Raw genomic sequence first — 22,313 nt, 5'->3', positions numbered from 1 at the left:
CGCTTCACATTCGTGTCATTGTCATCTAAAATAGAGGCCGCATCTATTGGCAAGTGAGCTGCTGGCGTTTTGTCTGAATATAGAACACAGTCCACTATAATGTGGCGCCGTTTGATCAGTATGCCACAAGCACCACGTATTGTTGGTGTGGTGTCACCGCCAGACACCACACTTGCTAGGTGGTAGCCTTTAAATCGGCCGCGGTCCGTTAGTATACGCCGGACCCGCGTGTCGCCACTATCAGTGATTGCAGACCGAGCGCCGCCACACGGCAGGTCTAGAGAGACTTCCTAGCACTCGCCCCAGTTGTACAGTCGACTTTGCTAGCGATGGTTCACTGACAAATTACGCTCTCATTTGCCGAGACGATAGTTAGCATAGCCTTCAGCTACGTCATTTGCTACGACCTAGCAAGGCGCCATTACCAATTACTAATGATGCCGTAAAACATGTACCGTCAAGAGCGATGTTCACCAATTATGGATTAAAGTTAAGTATTCCAGCAGCTACGTACTTTTTTTGCTAGTATAATTACCTTGTCCTGTTCCAGACCTCACGCCAGCCTGCGTGAGCTTAAACGCGTGCCTTTCGGCTTCCTCATAGTGGGTTGGCTGCCTTGCCAATCCACAACACTAAGCCTTAACATTTCCCTTTTCAGATTTCCTAGCTTCTCCTACCACGTTCAGACTTGTGACATTCCACACCCCGACTCGTAGAACGTTAACCTGTCAGTGGTTTCCAACATTTCTCTCACTCCTTAACACTGTTCGAATGTGGCATATGTCATAAACACTCGTCTGAGAAAAAGAGTACTGTGATTACGTAGCTTATTGTGATATGCATAGCAATAATCGAATATGTCTAGTACAGTGCCCTAGTGCATAATAATTGTATTCCCCAGTGATGTGTTGTAGTTCCAATATGACAAACACATTACTAGCTTAACTTTATTGCAAGACTCGATCTTTTTCCTCTCTCATTCCTAGTACCAAGACCAATTATCAGCCACTCAACGCTGGAACCTGGTCCTCCATCTGTACAGATGACACCGCTATCGCTGCTGAAGGAGCCACAACCGAAGAAGTAGAAACCAAGCTGACATCTGTTCTCGAAGGACTCTCCATCTTCTACGACAACAACCACTTGAGACCGAATCAGGATAAAACTCAAGGGTATGAGTTCCATTAGGCAATAAGGAGGAAAGAAGAAAGCTGCACATCACCTGTGGAGGACGCATTCTACATCACTGTGTCCACACCCGAGACCTGGAGCTATACTTGTATCGTGCCTTAACATACAAATAACGGTGAATAGACACCAGGCACATGATATGCACCAGAAAACAACTATATTCGCAAGATGACAAACGCTACACGGGTAGTGCAGCCCGGAGTTCGCACATCCGCTCTTACTCTGTGTTTCTCTGCTGCAGCTCGCCTTGCACCAGTCTGAAGGAACTCCGTGCACGCTAATCAGGTTGATCTGGCACTTCATGAGACAGGCCGCATAGCCAGAGGCTCCTTAAGACCAGTCAACAAAATCTTTCCACTCATTGGAGTAGCACCACCAGAGATGAGAAGACAGCTAGCAGCAGAAAATGAAAAGAAGAAACAAGAAACAGATCCAACGCTTCCATTGTTCGGAACACACGCCTATCCATCACGACTGAAATCCAGAAGACGTTTCCTCCTTACAACAGCACCAATTCCAATTTCAACAGAACCCGCCGATCAGAGCTGTGGAGAACAAAGTCTCCTGGAGGACAAAGTACAGAAGAAGAGAAGCTACCATCAGACTGCCATCCCAAATACTGGGACCTGGAAGACCCTTAACAGGTTGAGGAGTGACGAGGTGCAAGACTATTTCGAAGAAGTGGGATATCAGTGATGATGAATTTTGTGAATGTGGGGCAAAACAGAATTCCGCACACTTCTTGGCCTGCAGTAACCTGAGCGAAACCTGTAACATGGAAGACCTGTTTGCAGCGAATGACTGTTGCTGGATATTGGACTCATAAAGTGTGAAATTCTCTGTAATTAATATTAGATTATAGTTTTTATTACATTGTGCAGGATAATGCATTGAAATCGGATAAATCTAAATATTCTAGTTGTTATGATAACATATCGACGAAGTTAATCAAAGAGTGCTCATGCGAGTTGAGTTCTGTCTTAAGTAATTTGTGTAATCAAACTCTTATGAATGGAACATTTCCAGACTGGCTAACATATGCCGAAGTTGAGCCTCTTGACAAGAAGGTGGATAAAGAGATACCATCAAACTATCGATCAATTTCATTTTTGTCAGCTTTTTCAAAAATATTTGAAAATTTTATGTCTCCTTAAGCATCTGACTGCAAATAATATATTACCCAAGTCACAGTTTGGGTTTCTTGAGGGTTCCAATACATAGAAAGCTCTTTTCACGTGCGTGGAGAACGTACTTAACTCATTAGACAACAAATTAGAGGCTACTTGAATTTTATGTGACCTGTCAAAAGCCTTTGACTGTGTGAATCACAGCATTCTCTTAACTAAATTAGAATGTTTTGGTGTCACCAGAAGTGCAGGAAAATCGTTTGAGTCTTATCTAACTAATGGCAAACAAGCCCGCCTGGTTGGCCGTGTGGTCTAACGCACAGCTTTCCGGGCGGGAAGGAGCGCCTGTTCCCTGGCACGAATCCGCCCGGCGGATTTGTGTCGAGGTCCGATGAACTGGCCAGTCTGTGGATGGTTTTTAGGCGGTTTTCCATCTGCCTCGGCGAATGCAGGCTGGTTCCCTTTATTCCACCTCAGTTACACTATGTCAGCGATTGCTGCACAAACAAGTTATCCACGTATGCTTACACCACCATTACTCTACCACGCAAACATAGGGGCTACACTCGTCTGGTGTAAGACATTGCCTGGGGAGTCCACCAGGGGCCAAACCGCACTGTAACCCTGGGTTCGGTGCGGGGCGGCGGAGGGGTGAAGTGGACTGCGATAGTCGTCGTGGGGTTGTGGACCACTGCAGCTGTGGCGGGGACGGAGCCTCTCCATCATTTCTAGGTCCCCGGTTAACATACAATACCATACATACCATACCAATGGGAAACTAACAGCGTCGTTGAGAAATACCTGTACAGTAAGCAGTCAGTCTTCATCTGACTGGGAATTAATTACATGTGGTGTTCCTCAAGGTTCCATCTTGGGTCCTTTGCTTTTTCTTGTGTACGTTAAGGGCCTCTCGTCTGTTACATTGCCAGATGCTAAGTTTGTTTTGTTTGCAGATGACACAAACATTACAATAAGTAGCAAGTGAAATACAGATTTAGAAATGGCTGCTAATCAAGTTTTCATGGACATTAATAAATGGTTTAAAGCTAATTCACTGTCATTACACTTTATAAAGGCCTACTATATGCAGTTCAGAACCTTTAAGAGATTTCATCCCAACATGTGTATAACATATGATGACATGCAGACCGAAGAGGTTGACAGCGTTAAATTTCTGGGATTATAACTTGATAATAAATTCAGTTGGGAAGGGCATACCACAGAATTGTTGAAGTGTCTGAACAAGTTTGTATTTGCAGTGAGAATGATGACAAATGTAGGAGATATAAATATAAGAAAAACTTGCATACTTTGCTTAATTTCATATGGGATCATATTCAGGGGTAATTTCGTCAAACTGAGCAAAAGCTGTTAGTGTCAAAAAGCGTGTAATAAGACTCATTTGTGGTATAAATTCAAGAACATCATGTAGGAACCTGTTCAAGAAACTTTGTATTCCAACCACTGCTTCTCATTATATTTATTGCTTAATGAAATTTTTTTCAAGTAATATATCTCTATTTCCCACCAATAGCTCAATACATAGTATCAATATTAGGAATGAGAGCAATCTACATAAAGAACTAAAATCCCTCACCTTGGTCGAAAAATAGGTCCAATATTCTGGAACACACATTTTCAATGAATAGCCAGCAACCATTAAAAGCTTGGTTTCAGATAAAGCACAGTTTAAACCGAGTTTGAAAGAGTTTTTGATAGGCAACTCCTTCTACTCTGTACATGAATATCTTAACAGGGACTATCAGACCAGCTTAAGTAAAAATGTCTGTTAGATTTCAGATTTGACAGCATTTGGTCACAACAGTAAAGGTTGGGTATTTTGTGTTTGATAAATTAATTAAAAGTGAATAACTATGTTTCATTCTAACTGTGTATTCCGTAAATATTAGCAGTTCCGGTTTAATGTAAAGTATTCACCTATTTTGACAATCTCCTGACAAACGATCAGGGTAGTGAGTATTAAATTCAAATGTTTTATGTTTTTTATGTTATACTTCCTGACTTGTTCCACGCCCACAAGAGTCATCTCCTTTTTGCACTGTGGAATGAAAACTGAATCTAATCTTATCTTGATTATTTTCACTGTGGCTGAGAAGTGGGTAGAAGGCCGACGAACAAGGAAAGTAATGACGCAGTACAGGGCACAAGCAGCGATCTGCTTACCGTCTCTGGCACTGAAGAAACCCATCCACTTCCGCCTCGCTCTTGATTCGCCATTGCGTGTACATAGGAGCCCAGAGCACGGGTAGGATTTGCGTGACTGTCGCTGGCTGACTTCTTGTTGTGAGGGATGCGGGCCAGGACGTGCCATATGTTGAACCCACTTGCTTAAAAACACAGTGCCAAAATATCGTCACGCGACCTTGTTATGTAACCACGCTTCATCAGGCGCACTTATGAGTACTCTTTGCGCAAGTATCGAACTCATTATGCCTGAGACTGGGTGTTTAAAAAAATGTGTTACACATTCCTACTTGAGGTAGTATTGGCAAAATTACATGAAAATATGCTATAAATATATGTCCTCAACCACATACTTCGTGACATAGGAAATATCCAGCCCTATGATAGCCGTCTGCTTGTTGCCACTCGTTCTTAAACATCGTCCAGCTGTCCACCTCAAAGAACCACAAATTCGTGCGAACACGTCAGTATGCATTCAGGTAGTTTAATATGCCAAGAACACCATTCCGGTGGTGACTCATTGATACTGCAATTGTTGGACACTACATTTCTGTCTTTTTTAAGTGTATAGTTTTACATTTCTGAACATTTACAGCAAACTGCCAACCTTTACGCTACTTTGAAATCTTATCAAGATCTGACAATATTTGTGTGGATTTTTCCGGATAGTACTAGCAAGCGAGGTGGTGTAGTGGTTAGCACACTGGACTCGCAATCGGTAGGACGACGGTTCAAACCCGCGTCCTGCCATTCTGATTTAGGTTTTCCGTAATTTCCCTAAATCGCCTCAGGCAAATGCCGGGATGGTCCCTTTGCAAGAGCACGGCCGATTTCCGCCCCCATCCTTCCCTAATGCTAGATTCTCCTCCTAGTTGCCGATGGGACGATAAACACTACAATCTTCTCTCCTCTCTCTCGGAGAGTACTTCATAGCATCATCTGCAAAAAGCGAGAGCTATTAATACTGGTGCTACGTCATTCATATACAATATGAACAGCAATGGTTCCGATAAATTTCATTTGATAAGGTCTGAAGTAACTTTTACATCAGTCGATGACTCTACATCGAAGGTAAAAAACTACGTCTACTTCCACCCTACTAGCACATCTTCAATCCAGTCGAGATTTTCTTTTGGTGCCCCGTAAGATCGTACTTTCATTTCAGTTGTTTAAAATGTAAGAACATTATGTGTACCTCTGGAGCGACTCAAGTGACGCCAAAGCGTGCTTCACCAAAGAAGACGAAGTAAATATTGCTGAATTCCAATCAAGGATAACTGCCAAGATAAGAAACATAGAAGCAGATATCCTCGGTGTAACGAAGCAGCTTAAGTCACTTAATAATGACAAGGCCCATGGTCCAGATTGTATACGAGTCAGGTTCCTCTCAGAGTATGCTGATAAAATAGCTCCACATTTACCAATTATATACAACCACTCGCTCACAGAAAGATCCGTACCTAAAGACTGGAAAATTTCTCAAGTCACACCAATGCCCAAAAAGGGAAGTAGGAGTAATCCGCTGAATTACAGGCCTATATCACTAACGTCGATTTACAGTAGGGCTTTGGAACATATTCGAACATTATGAAGTACCTCGAAGAAAACGATTTATTGACAAATAGTCAGCACGGTTTCAGAAAATGTCGTTCTTGTGAAACACCACTAGCTCTTTATACTCATGACGTAATAAGTGCTATCGACAGGGGATGTCAAATTCATTCCATATTTTTAGATTTCCAGAAGGCTTTCGACACCGTTCCTCACAAGCGTCTTCTAACCAAACTGCGTGCCTACGGAGTACCGCCTCAGTTGTGCGACTGGATTCGTGATTTCCTGTCAGAAAGGTCGCAGTTCGTAGTAACAGACGGAAAGTGATCGAGTAAAACAGAAGTAATATCCGGCGTTTCTCAAGGAAGTGTTATAGGCCCTCTGTTGTTCTTGACCTATATCAACAATATACGAGAAAATCTGAGTATCCGTCTTAGATTGTTTGTAGATGATGCTGTCATTTACCGTCTTGTCCAGTCATCACATGATCAAAACGACTTGCAAAACGATTTAGATGAGATATCTGTATGGTACAATAAGTGGCAATTGACCCTGAATAAGGAAAAGTGAGGTTATTCACATGAGTACTAAAAGAAATCAGCTTAATTTCGATTACGCGATAAGTCACATAGATCTGAAGACTGTAAATTCAACTAAATACTTAGGGATTACAATTACAAATAACCTAAACTGGAACGATCACATAGATAATATTGTGGGTAGAGCAAACCAAAGACTGCGATTCATTGGCAGAACACTTAGAAGCTGCAACAGGTCTACTAAACAGACTGTTTACACCACCCTTGTCCTCCCTATTCTGGAGTATTGCTGTGCGGTGTGGGATCCGCATCAGGTGGGACTGACGGATGACATCGAAAAAGTACAAAGAAGGGCAGCTCGTTTTGTGTTATCGCGAGATAGGGGAGATAGTGTCACTGACATAAGTGAATTGGAGTGACAATCATTAAAACAAAGGCGTTTTTCGTTGCGACGGGATCTTCTCATAAAATTTCAGTCACCAGTTTTCTCCTCCGATTGCGAAAACATTCTGTTGACACCCACCTGCATAGGGAGAAATGATCATCACGGTAAAATAAGAGAAATCAGGGCTCGCGCGGAGAAATTTAAGTACTCGCTGTTCCCGCGTGCCGTATGAGAATGGAACGGTAGAGGGACAGCTTGAAGGTGGTTCATTGAACACTCTGCCAGGCACTTTATTGTGAATAGCAGAGTAATCACGTAGATGTAGATGAAGATGTAGAATGCTAATAGCGACTACTTGGAGTAACCGTACAGCGACGTGTGGTCCTGTTCCCCTTTCAAAACTGATCCCAATGCCGCAAAAGTCTGTGAGGAGGGCAGCGAGGAACACACCTTCCAAAAAATGTTCAGATGGCTCTCAGCACTATGGGACTTAATATCTGAGGTCATCAGTCCCCTAGAACTTAGAACTACTTAAACCTAAGGACATCACACACGTCCTTGCATGAGGCAGGATTCGAACTTGCAGTCGCCCGGTTCCAGACTGTAGCGCCTTGAACCGCTAGGCCACTCCGGCCGGCAACACACCTTCCAGGTGGAACACAAACGTTCTGTCCAGAATTCAGGTTAAGAGGGCGACGCGGCCGCTCAAGACACCAAAGTGTTTGCTGAGAAGGATATTTATATTTGTTCTTCCCGTGCGTTTGACCGCTGTCGCCTTGTAGGGTGATATCACCTCCCACTGAACCGGACTGAAGAGGTACGTAATCCTCAAAAGAACTTATGTCTACAGACCGGCACAGACGTCCAGATTCTTCCTCGCCCGGAAGGCATTCCTTTCTCGGGTTACCAAAGGGAACAAACTTTTTGTTGTTGATTCCAAACACTTTTGCTGTCATTAACTTCTCGTAATGTGTCTGTACGAATTTATTAATGATCGCGATTTCCGTCTGTGGCTGAAAGGCTTTTATAATAAATGACGTCCTTCAAACCCCTGTTGTCACTTACCAAGCTAACCTAACCCTCATTTGTGCATCTAACAATCTTCCATTGTTCAGCAAATTATTACCGTTCATGCCGCTAATGTTCCTTCTTGCTTTGATCGATAACAGTACATGGTAGAGGGCCACACTATTTACACTACTGGCCGTTAAAGTTGCTACACCACGAAGATGACGTGCTAAAGACGCGAAATTTAACCGACAGGAGGAAGATGCTATAATATGAAAATGATTAGCTTTTCAGAGCATTCGCCGGTAGCGACACCTACGACGTGCTGACATGAAGAAAGTTTCCAACCGATTTCTCAACAGCAGTTGACCGGCGTTGCCTGGTGAAACATTGTTGTGATACCTCGTGTAAGGAGGAGAAATGCGTACCATCACGTTTCCGACTTTAATAAAGGTCGGATTATAGCCTTTTGCGATTGCTGTTTATCGTATGGCGACATTGCTGCTCGCGTTGGCCGAGATCCAATGACTGTTAGCAGAATATGGAATCGGTGGGTTCGGGAGGGTAATACGGAACGCCGTGCTGGATCCCAACGGCCTCGTATCACTAGCAGTCGAGATGACACGCATTTTGTCCTCACGGCTGTAACGAACCGTGCAGCCACGTCTCGATCCCTGAGTCTACAGATGGGGACGTTTGCAAGGCAACAACCATCTGCACGAACAGTTCGACGACGTTTGCAGCAGCATGGACTATATCAGCTCGGAGACCATGGCTGCGGTTATCCTTGACGCTGCATCACAGACAGGAGCGCCTGCGATGGTGTACTCAACGACGAATCTGGGCGCACGAATGGCAAAACGTCATTTTTTCGGATGAATCCAGGTTCTGTTTACAGCATCATGATGGTCGCATCCGTGTTTGGCGACATCGCGGTGAACGCACATTGGAAGCGTGTATTCGTCATCGCCATACTGGCGTATCACCCGGCGTGATGGTATGGGGTGCCAATGGTTACACGTCTCAGTCACCTTTTGTTCGCATTGACGGCACTTTGAACAGTGGACGTTACATTTAAGATGTGTTACGACCCGTGGCTCTACCCTTCATTCGATCCCTGCGAAACCCTACAATTCAGCAGGACAATGCACGACCGCATGTTGCAGGTTCTGTACGGGCCTTTCTGGATTGAGAAAATGTGCGACTGCTGCCCTGGCCAGCACATTCTCCAGATCTCTCACCGACTGAAAACGCCTGGTCAATGGTGGCCGAGCAACTGGCTTGTCACAATACGCCAGTCACTACTCTGTGGTATCGTATTGAAGCTGCATGGGCAGCTGTACTTGCACACGCCATCCAAGCTCTGTTTGACTCAGTGCCGCATCGTTTCAAGGCCGTTATTACGGCCAGAGGTGGTTGTTCTGGGTAATGATTTTTCAGGATCTATGCACCCAAATTGCATGGAAGTGTAATCACATGTCAGTTCTAGTATAATATATTTGTCCAATGAATACCCGTTTATCATCTGCATTTCTTCTTGGTGTAGCAATTTTAATGGCCAGTAGTGTAGATCGCATTAATTACGTTTATACACAACATGTTATATTATATAAGATTTTAACTTGTTCTATAGATGGTTAATGACTTAATAGTAACTACCACGTTACTTTCTTAAGCGGCAGAAAAGCAACTTACGTGATTGGCTATCCAAGACGTAATGCCGGAGTCGGTGGGCGGGGCATCATGTATTTAATTGGTGGCTGACGTTCTTCACGTTGCAGTACACCACCAGCCACAAGCAAGAGGGTTGCCATGCGCCACCGCCTCCGCAGACATTTATGGTTATCAGCGTTATTTACTGTTTTATCAATATACGAATTCGTCCTTTATATGTTAATAAGGATTCTTGTTTACTGTAGTCTGAAGATGATCTTATATTAACTTCGAAACCGGTCACCACATTAAGAAAATTTATGCGATGAAGAGTGCTTCCCGTTTACTTATGATAATTTCTCCTCCGTGTTTGTGTCCTGCCTCAGATTTATTGCCATTCTCTGTCAATGCATGCCTTTATTTCCTCCTTCAATCTGATTCTTGTACACACTATCTTCTCCACTTACAAGGGAATCTCCCCATCGCACCCCTCTCAGATTTAGTTATAAGTTGGCACAGTGGATAGGCCTTGAAAAACTGATCACAGATTAATCGAGAAAACAGGAAGAAGTTATGTGGGACTATGAAAAAAATAAGCAGAATATACAAACTGAGTAGCCCATGCGCAAGATTGGCAACATCAGGGAGAGTGTGATCTCAGGAGCGCCGTGGTCCCGTGGTTAGCGGGAGCGGCTGCGGAACGCAAGGTCCTTGTTTCAAATCTTCCGTCGAGTGAAACGATTACTTTCTTTATTTTCGAAAAGTTATGATTTGTCCGTTCGTTCATTGACATCTCTGTTCACTGTAATAAGTTTAGTGCCTGTATTTTGCGACCGCACCGCAAAACCGTGCGATTAGTAGACGAAAATACGTGCCTCCCCAATGGGAACCGAAAACATTTGATCGCAAGGTCATAAGTCAACCGATTCCTCCACAGGAAAACACGTCTGATACATTCTATACGTTCGATCCCTTAAGGAACTTTCCGATTCCTTACAGTTCGGAAAATATTCATTGACCTTGTTATTGAAGTCGCGAGCTATATTTGCTGGATTCATACTGCCCACGGAATACATCTCACGTATTTAATGCACTCTCGTCCAAAGTAGCGAACAGTCAACTGCCAGCCAGGGAGCCTCGTTAGCAGAAATACTCTCTCTTCCGTGCGCTGCAGTCGACTGACGTCGTGTGTTTCGATGTTTGTTTAGGTGTAGCGTCCCCATACTACGGCGCAGTTACCTCGCATCGGACGGACGGACGCACGGATAATACACTCCTGGAAATGGAAAAAAGAACACATTGACACCGGTGTGTCAGACCCACGATACTTGCTCCGGACACTGCGAGAGGGCTGTACAAGCAATGATCACACGCACGGCACAGCGGACACACCAGGAACCGCGGTGTTGGCCGTCGAATGGCGCTACCTGCGCAGCATTTGTGCACCGCCGCCGTCAGTGTCAGCCAGTTTGCCGTGGCATACGGAGCTCCATCGCAGTCTTTAACACTGGTAGCATGCCGCGACAGCGTGGACGTGAACCGTATGTGCAGTTGACGGACTTCGAGCGAGGGCGTATAGTGGGCATACGGGAGGCCGGGTGGACGTACCGCCGAATTGCTCAACACGTGGGGCGTGAGGGCTCCACAGTACATTGATGTTGTCGCCAGTGGTCGGCGGAAGGTGCACGTGCCCGTCGACCTGGGACCGGACCGCAGCGACGCACGGATGCACGCCAAGACCGTAGGATCCTACGCAGTGCCGTAGGGGACCGCACCGCCACTTCCCAGCAAATTAGGGACACTGTTGCTCCTGGGGTATCGGCGAGGACCATTCGCAACCGTCTCCATGAAGCTGGGCTACGGTCCCGCACACCGTTAGGCCGTCTTCCGCTCACGCCCCAACATCGTGCAGCCCGCCTCCAGTGGTGTCGCGACAGGCGTGAATGGAGGGACGAATGGAGACGTGTCGTCTTCAGCGATGAGAGTCGCTTCTGCCTTGGTGCCAATGATGGTCGTATGCGTGTTTGGCTCCGTGCAGGTGGGCGCCACAATCAGGACTGCATACGACCGAGGCACACAGGGCCAACACCCGGCATCATGGTGTGGGGAGCGATCTCCTACACTGGCCGTACACCACTGGTGATCGTCGAGGGGACACTGAATAGTGCACGGTACATCCAAACCGTCATCGAACCCATCGTTCTACCATTCCTAGACCGGCAAGGGAACTTGCTGTTCCAACAGGACAATGCACGTCCGCATGTATCCCGTGCCACCCAACGTGCTCTAGAAGGTGTAAGTCAACTACCCTCGCCAGCAAGATCTCCGGATCTGTCCCCCATTGAGCATGTTTGGGACTGGATGAAGCGTCGTCTCACGCGGTCTGCACGTCCAGCACGAACGCTGGTCCAACTGAGGCGCCAGGTGGAAATGGCATGGCAAGCCGTTCCACAGGACTACATCCAGCATCTCTACGATCGTCTCCATGGGAGAATAGCAGCCTGAATTGCTGCGAAAGGTGGATATACACTGTACTAGTGCCGACATTGTGCATGCTCTGTTGCCTGTGTCTATGTGCCTGTGGTTCTGTCAGTGTGGTCATGTGGTGTATCTGACCCCAGGAATGTGTCAATAAAGTTTCCCCTTCCTGGGACAATGAATTCACGGTGTTGTTATTTCAATTTCCAGGAGTGTAATATCTGAAAATAAAAAATTTAACTTTTCACTCAAGGGAAGACTTGAACCCAGGACCTCTCGTTTTGCAGCTGCTCACGTTAACCACGGGACCACGGCGCTCCTGAGCTCACACTTTCCTTGATGTTGCCTATCTTGCGCATGGACTACTCAGTTTGTGTATTTTGCTTATTTTTTCGTAGTTCCACACAACTTCTTCCTGTTTTCTCGTTTGATCTGTGTTCAGTTTTTCAAGGTCTATCCACTGTGCCAACTTATAACAAATCTGAGGGGGGGGGGGGGGAGTGCGATGGGGAGGTTCCCTTGTTAGGATGTTCGCTATTTTTGAGCCATTACTGTGCCCTGTACACCTTCCTCTCTCCTACTGCTAGGTCCAGTGGTAGCAAGCCTAGTATCAACAAAAGCGACTCTGCCACTGGGGTTCTGTGTGTGCCTTATTAAATCCAAGGAACGCGGCATCAACTCGGGCGCGTCAGCCGTGGCGCAATGCCGATTTCCCAGCAGGGGGATCGAAACGTCGAGCAATGAAGAAGTCTGCAGAGGAATGCTGACGCGGCGTAACGACTCACAGGACCTTATAGCCATTGAAAACGGCGAGCCAAGGCTGCAGAGTGGTATTACAGTAGTTGCGGTGTCGTGATTGTGTGTGGTTGTGTGTGCAGAGCTGGCGATGGTGGCGGTGACGTCGGACGTGAACGCCGGCCGCTTCCAGCCGCTGGTGGGCGACGCCGGTCCCGTGTTGGTGGCGCCGGACAGCCGGGCCGAGACGGTGGTCCCGCTGGTCACGCAGCACCTCTCCACAGGTGAGCTCCCGGCGGCTGCTGCTGTCACGTCCATTCACGCTGCACGCCAACGCAAACACCGTGGGACAGAATGCTGACGTGAAACTTCCCGACATATTACGGACGGGGGCTCACTCACAGCATTGGCCATTCGCGGGCAATTGGTCTAGCGGGTACGACTCACGGTCCTCCCTCATAACGTATGGTAGGTTGCGCTATCTCACCTAAATGGAGTGCCACAATGATCTTATCTCAGGCGGCTCCAGCTAGCGCGTGAGTTAAATAATGACAGGCCGTCAGGTTCTCATATTAACCCTTTCGGTCACGAATTATTTTTTTCCCGTAAAAAAAAGTCATGGTTTTGCTGTCCAGTTCTTCGAATTAAATTATGATTTTTCAGGTGTGTAAAATATTACGAGGTGCCGCCAGAGGGGTGCACAACGCATCCCGAAATTAGGACATTGTGTTCAAGTGGATGCAGTATAAGTCGAAAAGTCAAAGTATTTTATTTCATTTTGTTTCACCAACATACATAAATTACACAAATGATTATATACATAAACTATGGTTTTACTCTTGTGACGCCGGCCGCGGTGGTCTAGCGGTTCTGGCGCTGCAGTCCGGAACAGCGGGACTGCTACGGTCGCAGGTTCGAATCCTGCCTCGGGCATGGGTGTGTGTGATGTCCTTAGGTTAGTTAGGTTTAAGTAGTTCTAAGTTCTAGGGGACTTATGACCTAAGATGTTGAGTCCCATAGTGCTCAGAGCCATTTGAACCATTTTTTACTCTTGTGAAGAATGATAATCAAACAATTTTTTTTCTATTCAGACATAAGCGAATGTTACATTTTACATAATAAAATTTCGTTTTGCCTTTGCAATCCGGTTTATTGCACCTGTCGAATGATTTTTTGTCACTGACTACTGGAAGATGCCCAACGTTGTCCAAACGAACTTCAGATTCTGGACGAACTTCTGCATTGGCTCGTTTTGAAGTATTTCGACTCTCACTAGTGCTACGCACCCTTTTCCTCGCTGCTGGCTTACCTAGTTTTGTCAGTACTTCAGCCACACTTGCCCTAAAGTGAAGCAAATCAAGGCTCTTATTTTTAGGAGCACCTAATTCTGATGCGTTTTTCTTGTACTCAGTCCACGCATTTACTACTACTAGTACTACGTGATCAGGCCCAGTGGACCGCACGCATCTACAAGTTTCCTCCTCCACTGTATTCTGTTCGTTACTGCTATCCGCCATCCGTCCACACCTATTGACACCTGGTTTAAATCTTGATGGAGTCCATCCCTCCAACGCTTCTTGGGTCTCCCTGGCGGTCTCTTTCCTGTAGGTGTGAAATCCAGGAGCTTCGGAAGGCATCTGTCATCCTCCAACCGGGCCACATGGCCGGCCCACAGCATTCGTTTGGCTTTGACAGTTCCTGCTATGTTGGGCTGCTGGTATAGTTCCTCAAGCTCTTGGTTGTATCTGATCCTCCATTCCTCTGTATCTGCGTCCAGAACCGGACCGAAGATCGTCCGAAGCACTTTTCTCTCAAAAACAAGGAGCTTACGGAAGTCCTGTTCCCGGATACTCCATGTCTAACAGCCATAAAGAACAACAGGCTGGATCAGGGTTTTGTAAAATCGATTCTTGAACTCTCTGGAAAGATATATGGACCGACACAGTTGTGCTAGGCTGTGGTAAGATCGGTTTCCTGCTTGTATTCTGGCATTGATCTCTGCTTCACACGACGAGTTCTCAGTGAAAAATGCCCCTAGGTATTCATGCACTCTCTTGTAGGACTGGTCCCCAACCTGCAGTGATTGTAGAAGACCAGCAGTCTGACAATGACTATACACGTCGTAATGAGGTACTCTCTCTTGGCTTCATTTGCATTTACACATGAAATATCAATTGCATTAGCAAACATGCGTCCACTTTCTGGTTGCAAAACCGGCTATAAAACGTCGAAAATGGTTGTCGAAAATCGTGTTCGGTTTCAAAAGCAGCTAACGGCATGTTGTCTTCAGGTCCAAAACCTGCTAAATGCCCAAGAGGCGTGGCTGTCGCCCTGCCATGTCCGGATACAAAGCACGTGAACAGGCATCAGACTTACCAATCTGGACACTGAAAGCTACCTTTCACTCTGTTACGATTAGAATGGATTTATTTCTTATTCAACCTCAGGTTGGCCGCGCTGTAACTAATTCTTACGCAACAATAACATCTTCAAATGGTTCAAATGGCTCTGAGCACTATGGGACTCAACTGCTGAGGTCATTAGTCCCCTAGAACTTAGAACTAGTTAAACCTAACTAATCTAAGGACATCACAAACATCCATGCCCGAGGCAGGATTCGAACCTGCGACCGTAGCGGTCTTGCGGTTCCAGACTGCAGCGCCTCGAACCGCACGGCCACTTCGGCCGGCAATAACATCTTCCTGCCAATGCATTGTCGTTTGGGTGGGACTAGTGTTTTGTGATCATACACTACTGGCCATTAAAATTGCTACAACAAGAAGAAATGCAGATGATAAACGGGTATTCATTGGACAGATATATTATACTAGAACTGACATGTGATTACATTTTCACCCAATTTGGGTGGACAGATTCTGAGAAATCAGTACCCAGAACAACCACCTCTGGCCGTAATAACGGCCTTGATACGCCTGGGCATTGAGTGAAACAGAGCTTGGATGAGGTTTACAGGTACAGCTGCCCATGCAGCTTCAACACGATACCACAGTTCATCAAGAGTAGTGACTGGCGTATTGTGACGAGCCAGTTGCTCGGCCACCATTGACCAGACGTTTTGGTCAGAGATCTGGAGAATGTGCTGGCCAGGGCAGCAATCGCACATTTTCTGTATCCAGAAAGGCTCCAACAGGACCTGCAACATGCGGTCGTGCATTATCCTGCTGAAAGCTAGGGTTTCACAGGGATCGAATGAAGGGTAGAGCCACGGCTCGAAACACATGTGAAATGTAATGTCCACTGTTGAAAGTGCCGTCAATGCGAACAAAAGGTGACCGAGACGTGTAACCAATGGCACCCCATACCATCACGCCGGGTGATACGCCAGTATGGCGATGACTAATACACGCTTCCAATGTGTGTTCACTGCGATGTTGACGAACACGGATACGAGCATCATGATGCTGTAAACAGAACGTGGATTCATCCGAAAAAATGACGTTTTGCCATTCGTGCACCCAAGTTCGTAGTTGAGTACACCATCGCAGGCGCTCCTGTCTGTGATGCAGCGTCAAGGGTAAGCGCAGCCATGGTCTCCGAGCTGATAGTCCATGCTGCTGCAAACGTCGTCGAACTGTTCGTGGAGATGGTTGTTGTCTTGCAAACGTCCCCATCTGTTGACTCAGGGATCTAGACGTGGCTGCACGATCCGTTACAACCATGCGGAAAAGATGCCTGTCATCTCGACTGCTAGTGATACGAGGCCGTTGGGATCCAGCACGGCGTTCCGTATTACCCTCCCGAACCCACCGATTCCAAATTCTCCTAACAGTCATTGGATCTCGACCAACGCGAGCAGCAATGTCGCGATACTATAAACCGCAATCGCGATAGGCTAAAATCCGACCTTTATCAAAGTCGGAAACGTGATGGTACGCATTTCTCCTCCTTACACGAGGCATCACAACAACGTTTCACCAGGCAACGTCGGTCAACTGCTGTTTGTGTATTAGAAATCGCTTGGAAACTTTCCTCACGTCAGCATGTTCTAGGTGTCTCCAACGGCACCAACCTTTTGTGAATGCTCTGAAAAGCTAATCATTTGCATATCACAGCATCTTCTTCCTGTCGGTTGAATTTCGCGTGTGTAGCAGTTTTAAGGGGCAGTGGTGTATTATGCATTAGGCGGCAGAGTTGAAGTGTATCGAACGGCTTCCGGAAGTCAAGGACCACGGAATCACCCTGGGAGCCGGTATCTGCCGCTTTCTACGTCTCTTGGACGAAAAGAGCGAACTGCGTTACACAAGTTGTAGATATCGTTTCTCTCCCTGCATTTTATCCCCAATAGCTCTAGAGCTACAGTTTATTATAATCTGCGTTGTCAATTTTCCCTAAATCTGGAGATGCTTCTTCATTCTGTCTTTTTGTATCTGTACCTACATCTAAAGACATCTGCGTTGGAAAACGTTTTTAGTCCGATGACGAGAACATGACAGCTGCACATAGGCTATTCAGTCTGCGCATAGAGTAATACCACTCGTTATGTGCTGAATAGTACGCATTGACTTAAAAAGCGACTGCATCGGAAAATAATAGCTTTTTTCCTTCTTTCACTGCCATACCTTAAGCTTTAAATCTTGCCTCCGTAAAATCCTGTCTGTGAAACACTAAGTGACAGCAGACGTACTGTAAGTAAAGATACAGTAATAAACGGAAATGAGTGCATTAGTTTCGTGGGAGCTTCATGCAGCATTAGGAATATGGGAAATGTAGCTAAAACACTGTAAGGACAGTAATGCAGTTTCTAATCAAACCATATAAGTGAAAAACACAGCTTCACTGGGTGCAGTTCTAGAGGTGAGAACCAACAGCGCAACGTGCGATTCAGGAAAATCTGGCGCTTAAACCGCTCTTTGAGTGGGACTACAAAACTGCTTCTGACAACAACACAACCTCGTGACGCCGTCAAGTTTCTAGGAATACAGTAAGGCACGCAACGGTAATTACACGCTGTTTCGAAATAGCTCACCTCTGCTCTGCCTCAGTAGCTCATTGTCTCACAAACACGTAGCTCAAGAGTCGTAGCCGTCTAAACAGAAACAATGACGGCTCATCCGAAAACAAGTCCAACCGTACGATATACGTGAATACTTAAACGTAACCAAAGATACTACAGGTAAAATGCAGGGTAGTATGTGCGTAATGCGAATGGCAGACAAAGGCTCTGCCGGCCGCGGTGGCCGAGCGGTTCTAGGCGCTTCAGTCCGGAACCGCGTAACTGGTACGGTCGCAGGTTCGAGTCCTGCCTCAGGCATGGATGTGTGTGATGTCCTTAGGTTAGGTAGGTTTAAGTAGTTCTAAGTTCTAGGGGACTGATGACCCCAGAAGTTAAGTCTCATAGTGCTCAGAGCCATTTGAACCATTTGAGAAAAAGGCTCGTTTTTAAATTTTCTAGGAGGAGATACGTACGGAAAAGAATGGAAAGTCGAAAAAGTTACTGAATGAAACAGTGAGTTCAATTTTAAGAGCTTCTTCTGCATATTTAATGAAATGTTACAGAAGATTGTACTGGAACGTGGTATCAAAAATGGTCCAAATGGCTCTGAGCACTATGGGACTTAACATCTTTGGTCTTCAGTCCCCTAGAACATAACTAACCTATGGACATCACACAACACCCAGCCATCACGAGGCAGAGAAAATCCCTGACCCCGCCGGGAATCGAACCGGGGAACCCGGGCGCGGGAAGCGAGAACGCTACTGCACGACCACGAGCTGCGGACAATATTGATCAGCGTGATAAACGCGTGGCAGCACGTACTGTACAAGTTTTGGTTCGCTTGTTGTTAACTTTGCATGCAAATTTCGAGTACTCCATTTCTAACGCAGGTACGACCTTCTGTGGAACCTAAAAAAAATGTGTGTGTGAAATCTTATGGGACTTAAATGCTAAGGTCATCAGTCCCTAAGCTTACACACTACTTAACCTAAATTATCCTAAGGACAAACACACACACACACGCACACACACACACACACACACACACACACACACACACACACACACACACACACACATGCGCGAGGGAGGACTTGAAGCTCCGCCGGAATCAGCCGCACAGTCCATGACTGCAGCGCCTGAGACCGCTCGGCTAATTCCGCGCGGGCCGTGGACCCTAATGGTGCCTAATCAGTAGTTTGGAACAGTAATGGTAATAAATCATTATAAAGTTACACCTATAGTTTAATTGCTGAACAATGTCCACATTGTGGAACAAAATCTAACGTGTTCTGTTTGAGGGTTTCCCGACTTAATAACTACTTTAAAGCTTCTCGGGTCTTGCGTCGGACTGTAGTGTCTAAAGTACACAACATTTCTACGGGGCACTTGCACTATCTTGTGGTAGAGTGTGCCTATCTGTAATAACTCCGCCAATTTATACGCAGAGAGCAAGCACAGGTACCGACCGGCGATTTTGAAACCGAAATGTTTTTTGAGATATGTGGACCATGCCTTTGCGGTATGGCTGCATGAGGCAGCAACGCTGCCTTTGTTTTTAGAACACCTTTACTCCTTCCATTTGAGCGTTTGCGTCACCAAGGAAGTGGAGAATAGCGACCACCCATTTGCGGATGTCGTGGTTCATTGGGCCGCACCACAACGACCTGCATCCGCGAGCTGTCATCATGGATCCCAGCGCAGCGAACTATTACGGATACTCGTGCATAGGGCTAGCTAGACCTGCCTCAGATCCGGAGAGCTCGTCAGTAGAACTTAGCCATCTTCGTTGCGTGTTTCTTCAGAATTGGTTACCCGGTAAACAGGTTCGCAGTAGCTTTCGACCAGCACGCAGTAAAATCTCAAGAGCAGCCAGAACAAAAGGAAAACTCCACTAGGATTTTTTCCTGCCTTATATTGGGCATGTGTCCTTAGAGATCGCTACGCTACGCAAGAAACACAGCATGAAATGTGTTTTCCATCTTGCGGCGCAAGTGTAAATGTTGCTGGGTTCCATAAAAGACCACCTGGGTCTAAGAAGAGGGTTGGGTTGTTTGGGGGAAAAGACCATACAGCGAGGTCATCGGTCTCATTGGATTGGGGAAATACACTCCTGGAAACGGAAAAAAGAACACATTGACACCGGTGTGTCAGACCCACCATACTTGCTCCGGACACTGCGAGAGGGCTGTACAAGCAATGATCACACGCACGGCACAGCGGACACACCAGGAACCGCGGTGTTGGCCGTCGAATGGCGCTAGCTGCGCAGCATTTGTGCACCGCCGCCGTCAGTGTCAGCCAGTTTGCCGTGGCATACGGAGCTCCATCGCAGTCTTTAACACTGGTAGCATGCCGCGACAGCGTGGACGTGAACCGTATGTGCAGTTGACGGACTTTGAGCGAGGGCGTATAGTGGGCATGCGGGAGGCCGGGTGGACGTACCGCCGAATTGCTCAACACGTGGGGCGTGAGGTCTCCACAGTACATCGATGTTGTCGCCAGTGGTCGGCCGAAGGTGCACGTGCCCGTCGACCTGGGACCGGACCGCAGCGACGCACGGATGCACGCCAAGACCGTAGGATCCTACGCAGTGCCGTAGGGGACCGCACCGCCACTTCCCAGCAAATTAGGGACACTGTTGCTCCTGGGGTATCGGCGAGGACCATTCGCAACCGTCTCCATGAAGCTGGGCTACGGTCCCGCACACCGTTAGGCCGTCTTCCGCTCACGCCCCAACATCGTGCAGCCCGCCTCCAGTGGTGCCGCGACAGGCGTGAATGGAGGGACGAATGGAGACGTGTCGTCTTCAGCGATGAGAGTCGCTTCTGCCTTGGTGCCAATGATGGTCGTATGCGTGTTTGGCGCCGTGCAGGTGAGCGCCACAATCAGGACTGCATACGACCGAGGCACACAGGGCCAACACCCGGCATCATGGTGTGGGGAGCGATCTCCTACACTGGCCGTACACCACTGGTGATCGTCGAGGGGACACTGAATAGTGCACGGTACATCCAAACCGTCATCGAACCCATCGTTCTACCATTCCTAGACCGGCAAGGGAACTTGCTGTTCCAACAGGACAATGCACGTCCTCATGTATCCCGTGCCACCCAACGTGCTCTAGAAGGTGTAAATCAACTACCCTGGCCAGCAAGATCTCCGGATCTGTCCCCCATTGAGCATGTTTGGGACTGGATGAAGCGTCGTCTCACGCGGTCTGCACGTCCAGCACGAACGCTGGTCCAACTGAGGCGCCAGGTGGAAATGGCATGGCACGCCGTTCCACAGGACTACATCCAGCATCTCTACGATCGTCTCCATGGGAGAATAGCAGCCTGCATTGCTGCGAAAGGTGGATATACACTGTACTAGTGCCGACATTGTGCATGCTCTGTTGCCTGTGTCTATGTGCCTGTGGTTCTGTCAGTGTGATCATGTGATGTATCTGACTCCAGGAATGTGTCAATAAAGTTTCCCCTTCCTGGGACAATGAATTCACGGTGTTCTTATTTCAATTTCCAGGAGTGTATGAGGAAGGATGTCGGCCGTGCCCTTTCAAAGGAACCATCCCAGCATTTGCCTGGAGCGATTTAGGGAAATCACGGAAAACCTAGATCAGGATGGCCGGAAGCGGGATTGAACAGTCGTCCTCCCGAATGCGAGTCCAGTGTGCTAACCACTGCGCCACCTCGCTCGGTGTCTAAGAAGACCTTGAACATACAACATCCCGTGTCAGTGTGGAAAATAATACATAGGCCAGACGTATTGCACTCTTAAAAATAGGTGCGATGAACATGAACGTCACACAAGACTTCGTCAGCCAGAAAAATCTGTTGTTGCTGAACACTGTCTTCATAAGGAACACAGGATGAGCTACGGAGACATTAAGAGCAGAAAATATTCTTCGTTATCTTGAGCTCCGTAGTTGGTACTTGACGAAAATCGATAGATGTATTGTATATGTACAGACAAAATGATTACAGTTCGGAAAAATTGGATTATTGAACAGAAAGATTATTCAAGAGTTTATTAAATTGAGTAAGTCAATAACATGTTGGTCCAAATCTGGCTCTTACGCAAACGGTTATTCGGCTTGGCATTGATTGATAGAGTTCTTGGATGTCCTTCTGAGGAATATCGTACCAAATTCTGTCCAAATGGCGTGTTAGATCATCAAAATCCCAAGGTGGTTGGAGGCCATTGCCCATAACGCTCCAAAAGTTCTCAATTGGGGAGAGATCCGCCAACCTAGCTGGCCAAGGCAGGGTTTGGCAAGCACGAAGACACGCAGAAGAAACTCTCGCTGTGTGAGTTATCTTGCTGAAAAATTTAAGCCCTGGATGCCACGAAGTGCAACAAAATGGGGCGTAGAATATCGTCGGTATACCAATGAGCTGTAAGGGTGCGAGGTGCTGGGGTGGAGAAGAGTTTATACTTCTTTCATACTGACGAATTTTGCATGAGAAGGAGACATGCACTCG

General features: G+C 46.8%; 1 protein-coding gene across 1 annotated transcript in view; it reads left to right on the top strand.

The window, feature by feature from the left end:
* The window catches only part of LOC124594651, a 307,403-nt gene that overhangs the window by 230,933 nt on the left and 54,157 nt on the right, over window positions 1-22,313 (top strand). The window contains exon 8 of the mRNA XM_047133021.1: window positions 13,016-13,156. Within this exon, the coding sequence (XP_046988977.1) occupies window positions 13,016-13,156 (141 nt within the window). The remainder of the gene's footprint in view (window positions 1-13,015; window positions 13,157-22,313) is intronic.

The sequence above is a fragment of the Schistocerca americana genome, chromosome 2 (genome assembly GCF_021461395.2).
Source record: "Schistocerca americana isolate TAMUIC-IGC-003095 chromosome 2, iqSchAmer2.1, whole genome shotgun sequence".
Taxonomy (NCBI): Eukaryota; Metazoa; Arthropoda; class Insecta; order Orthoptera; family Acrididae; genus Schistocerca; species Schistocerca americana.
Note: the sequence above shows the minus strand (reverse complement) of the source record. Positions and strands in the feature narration are given on the sequence as shown.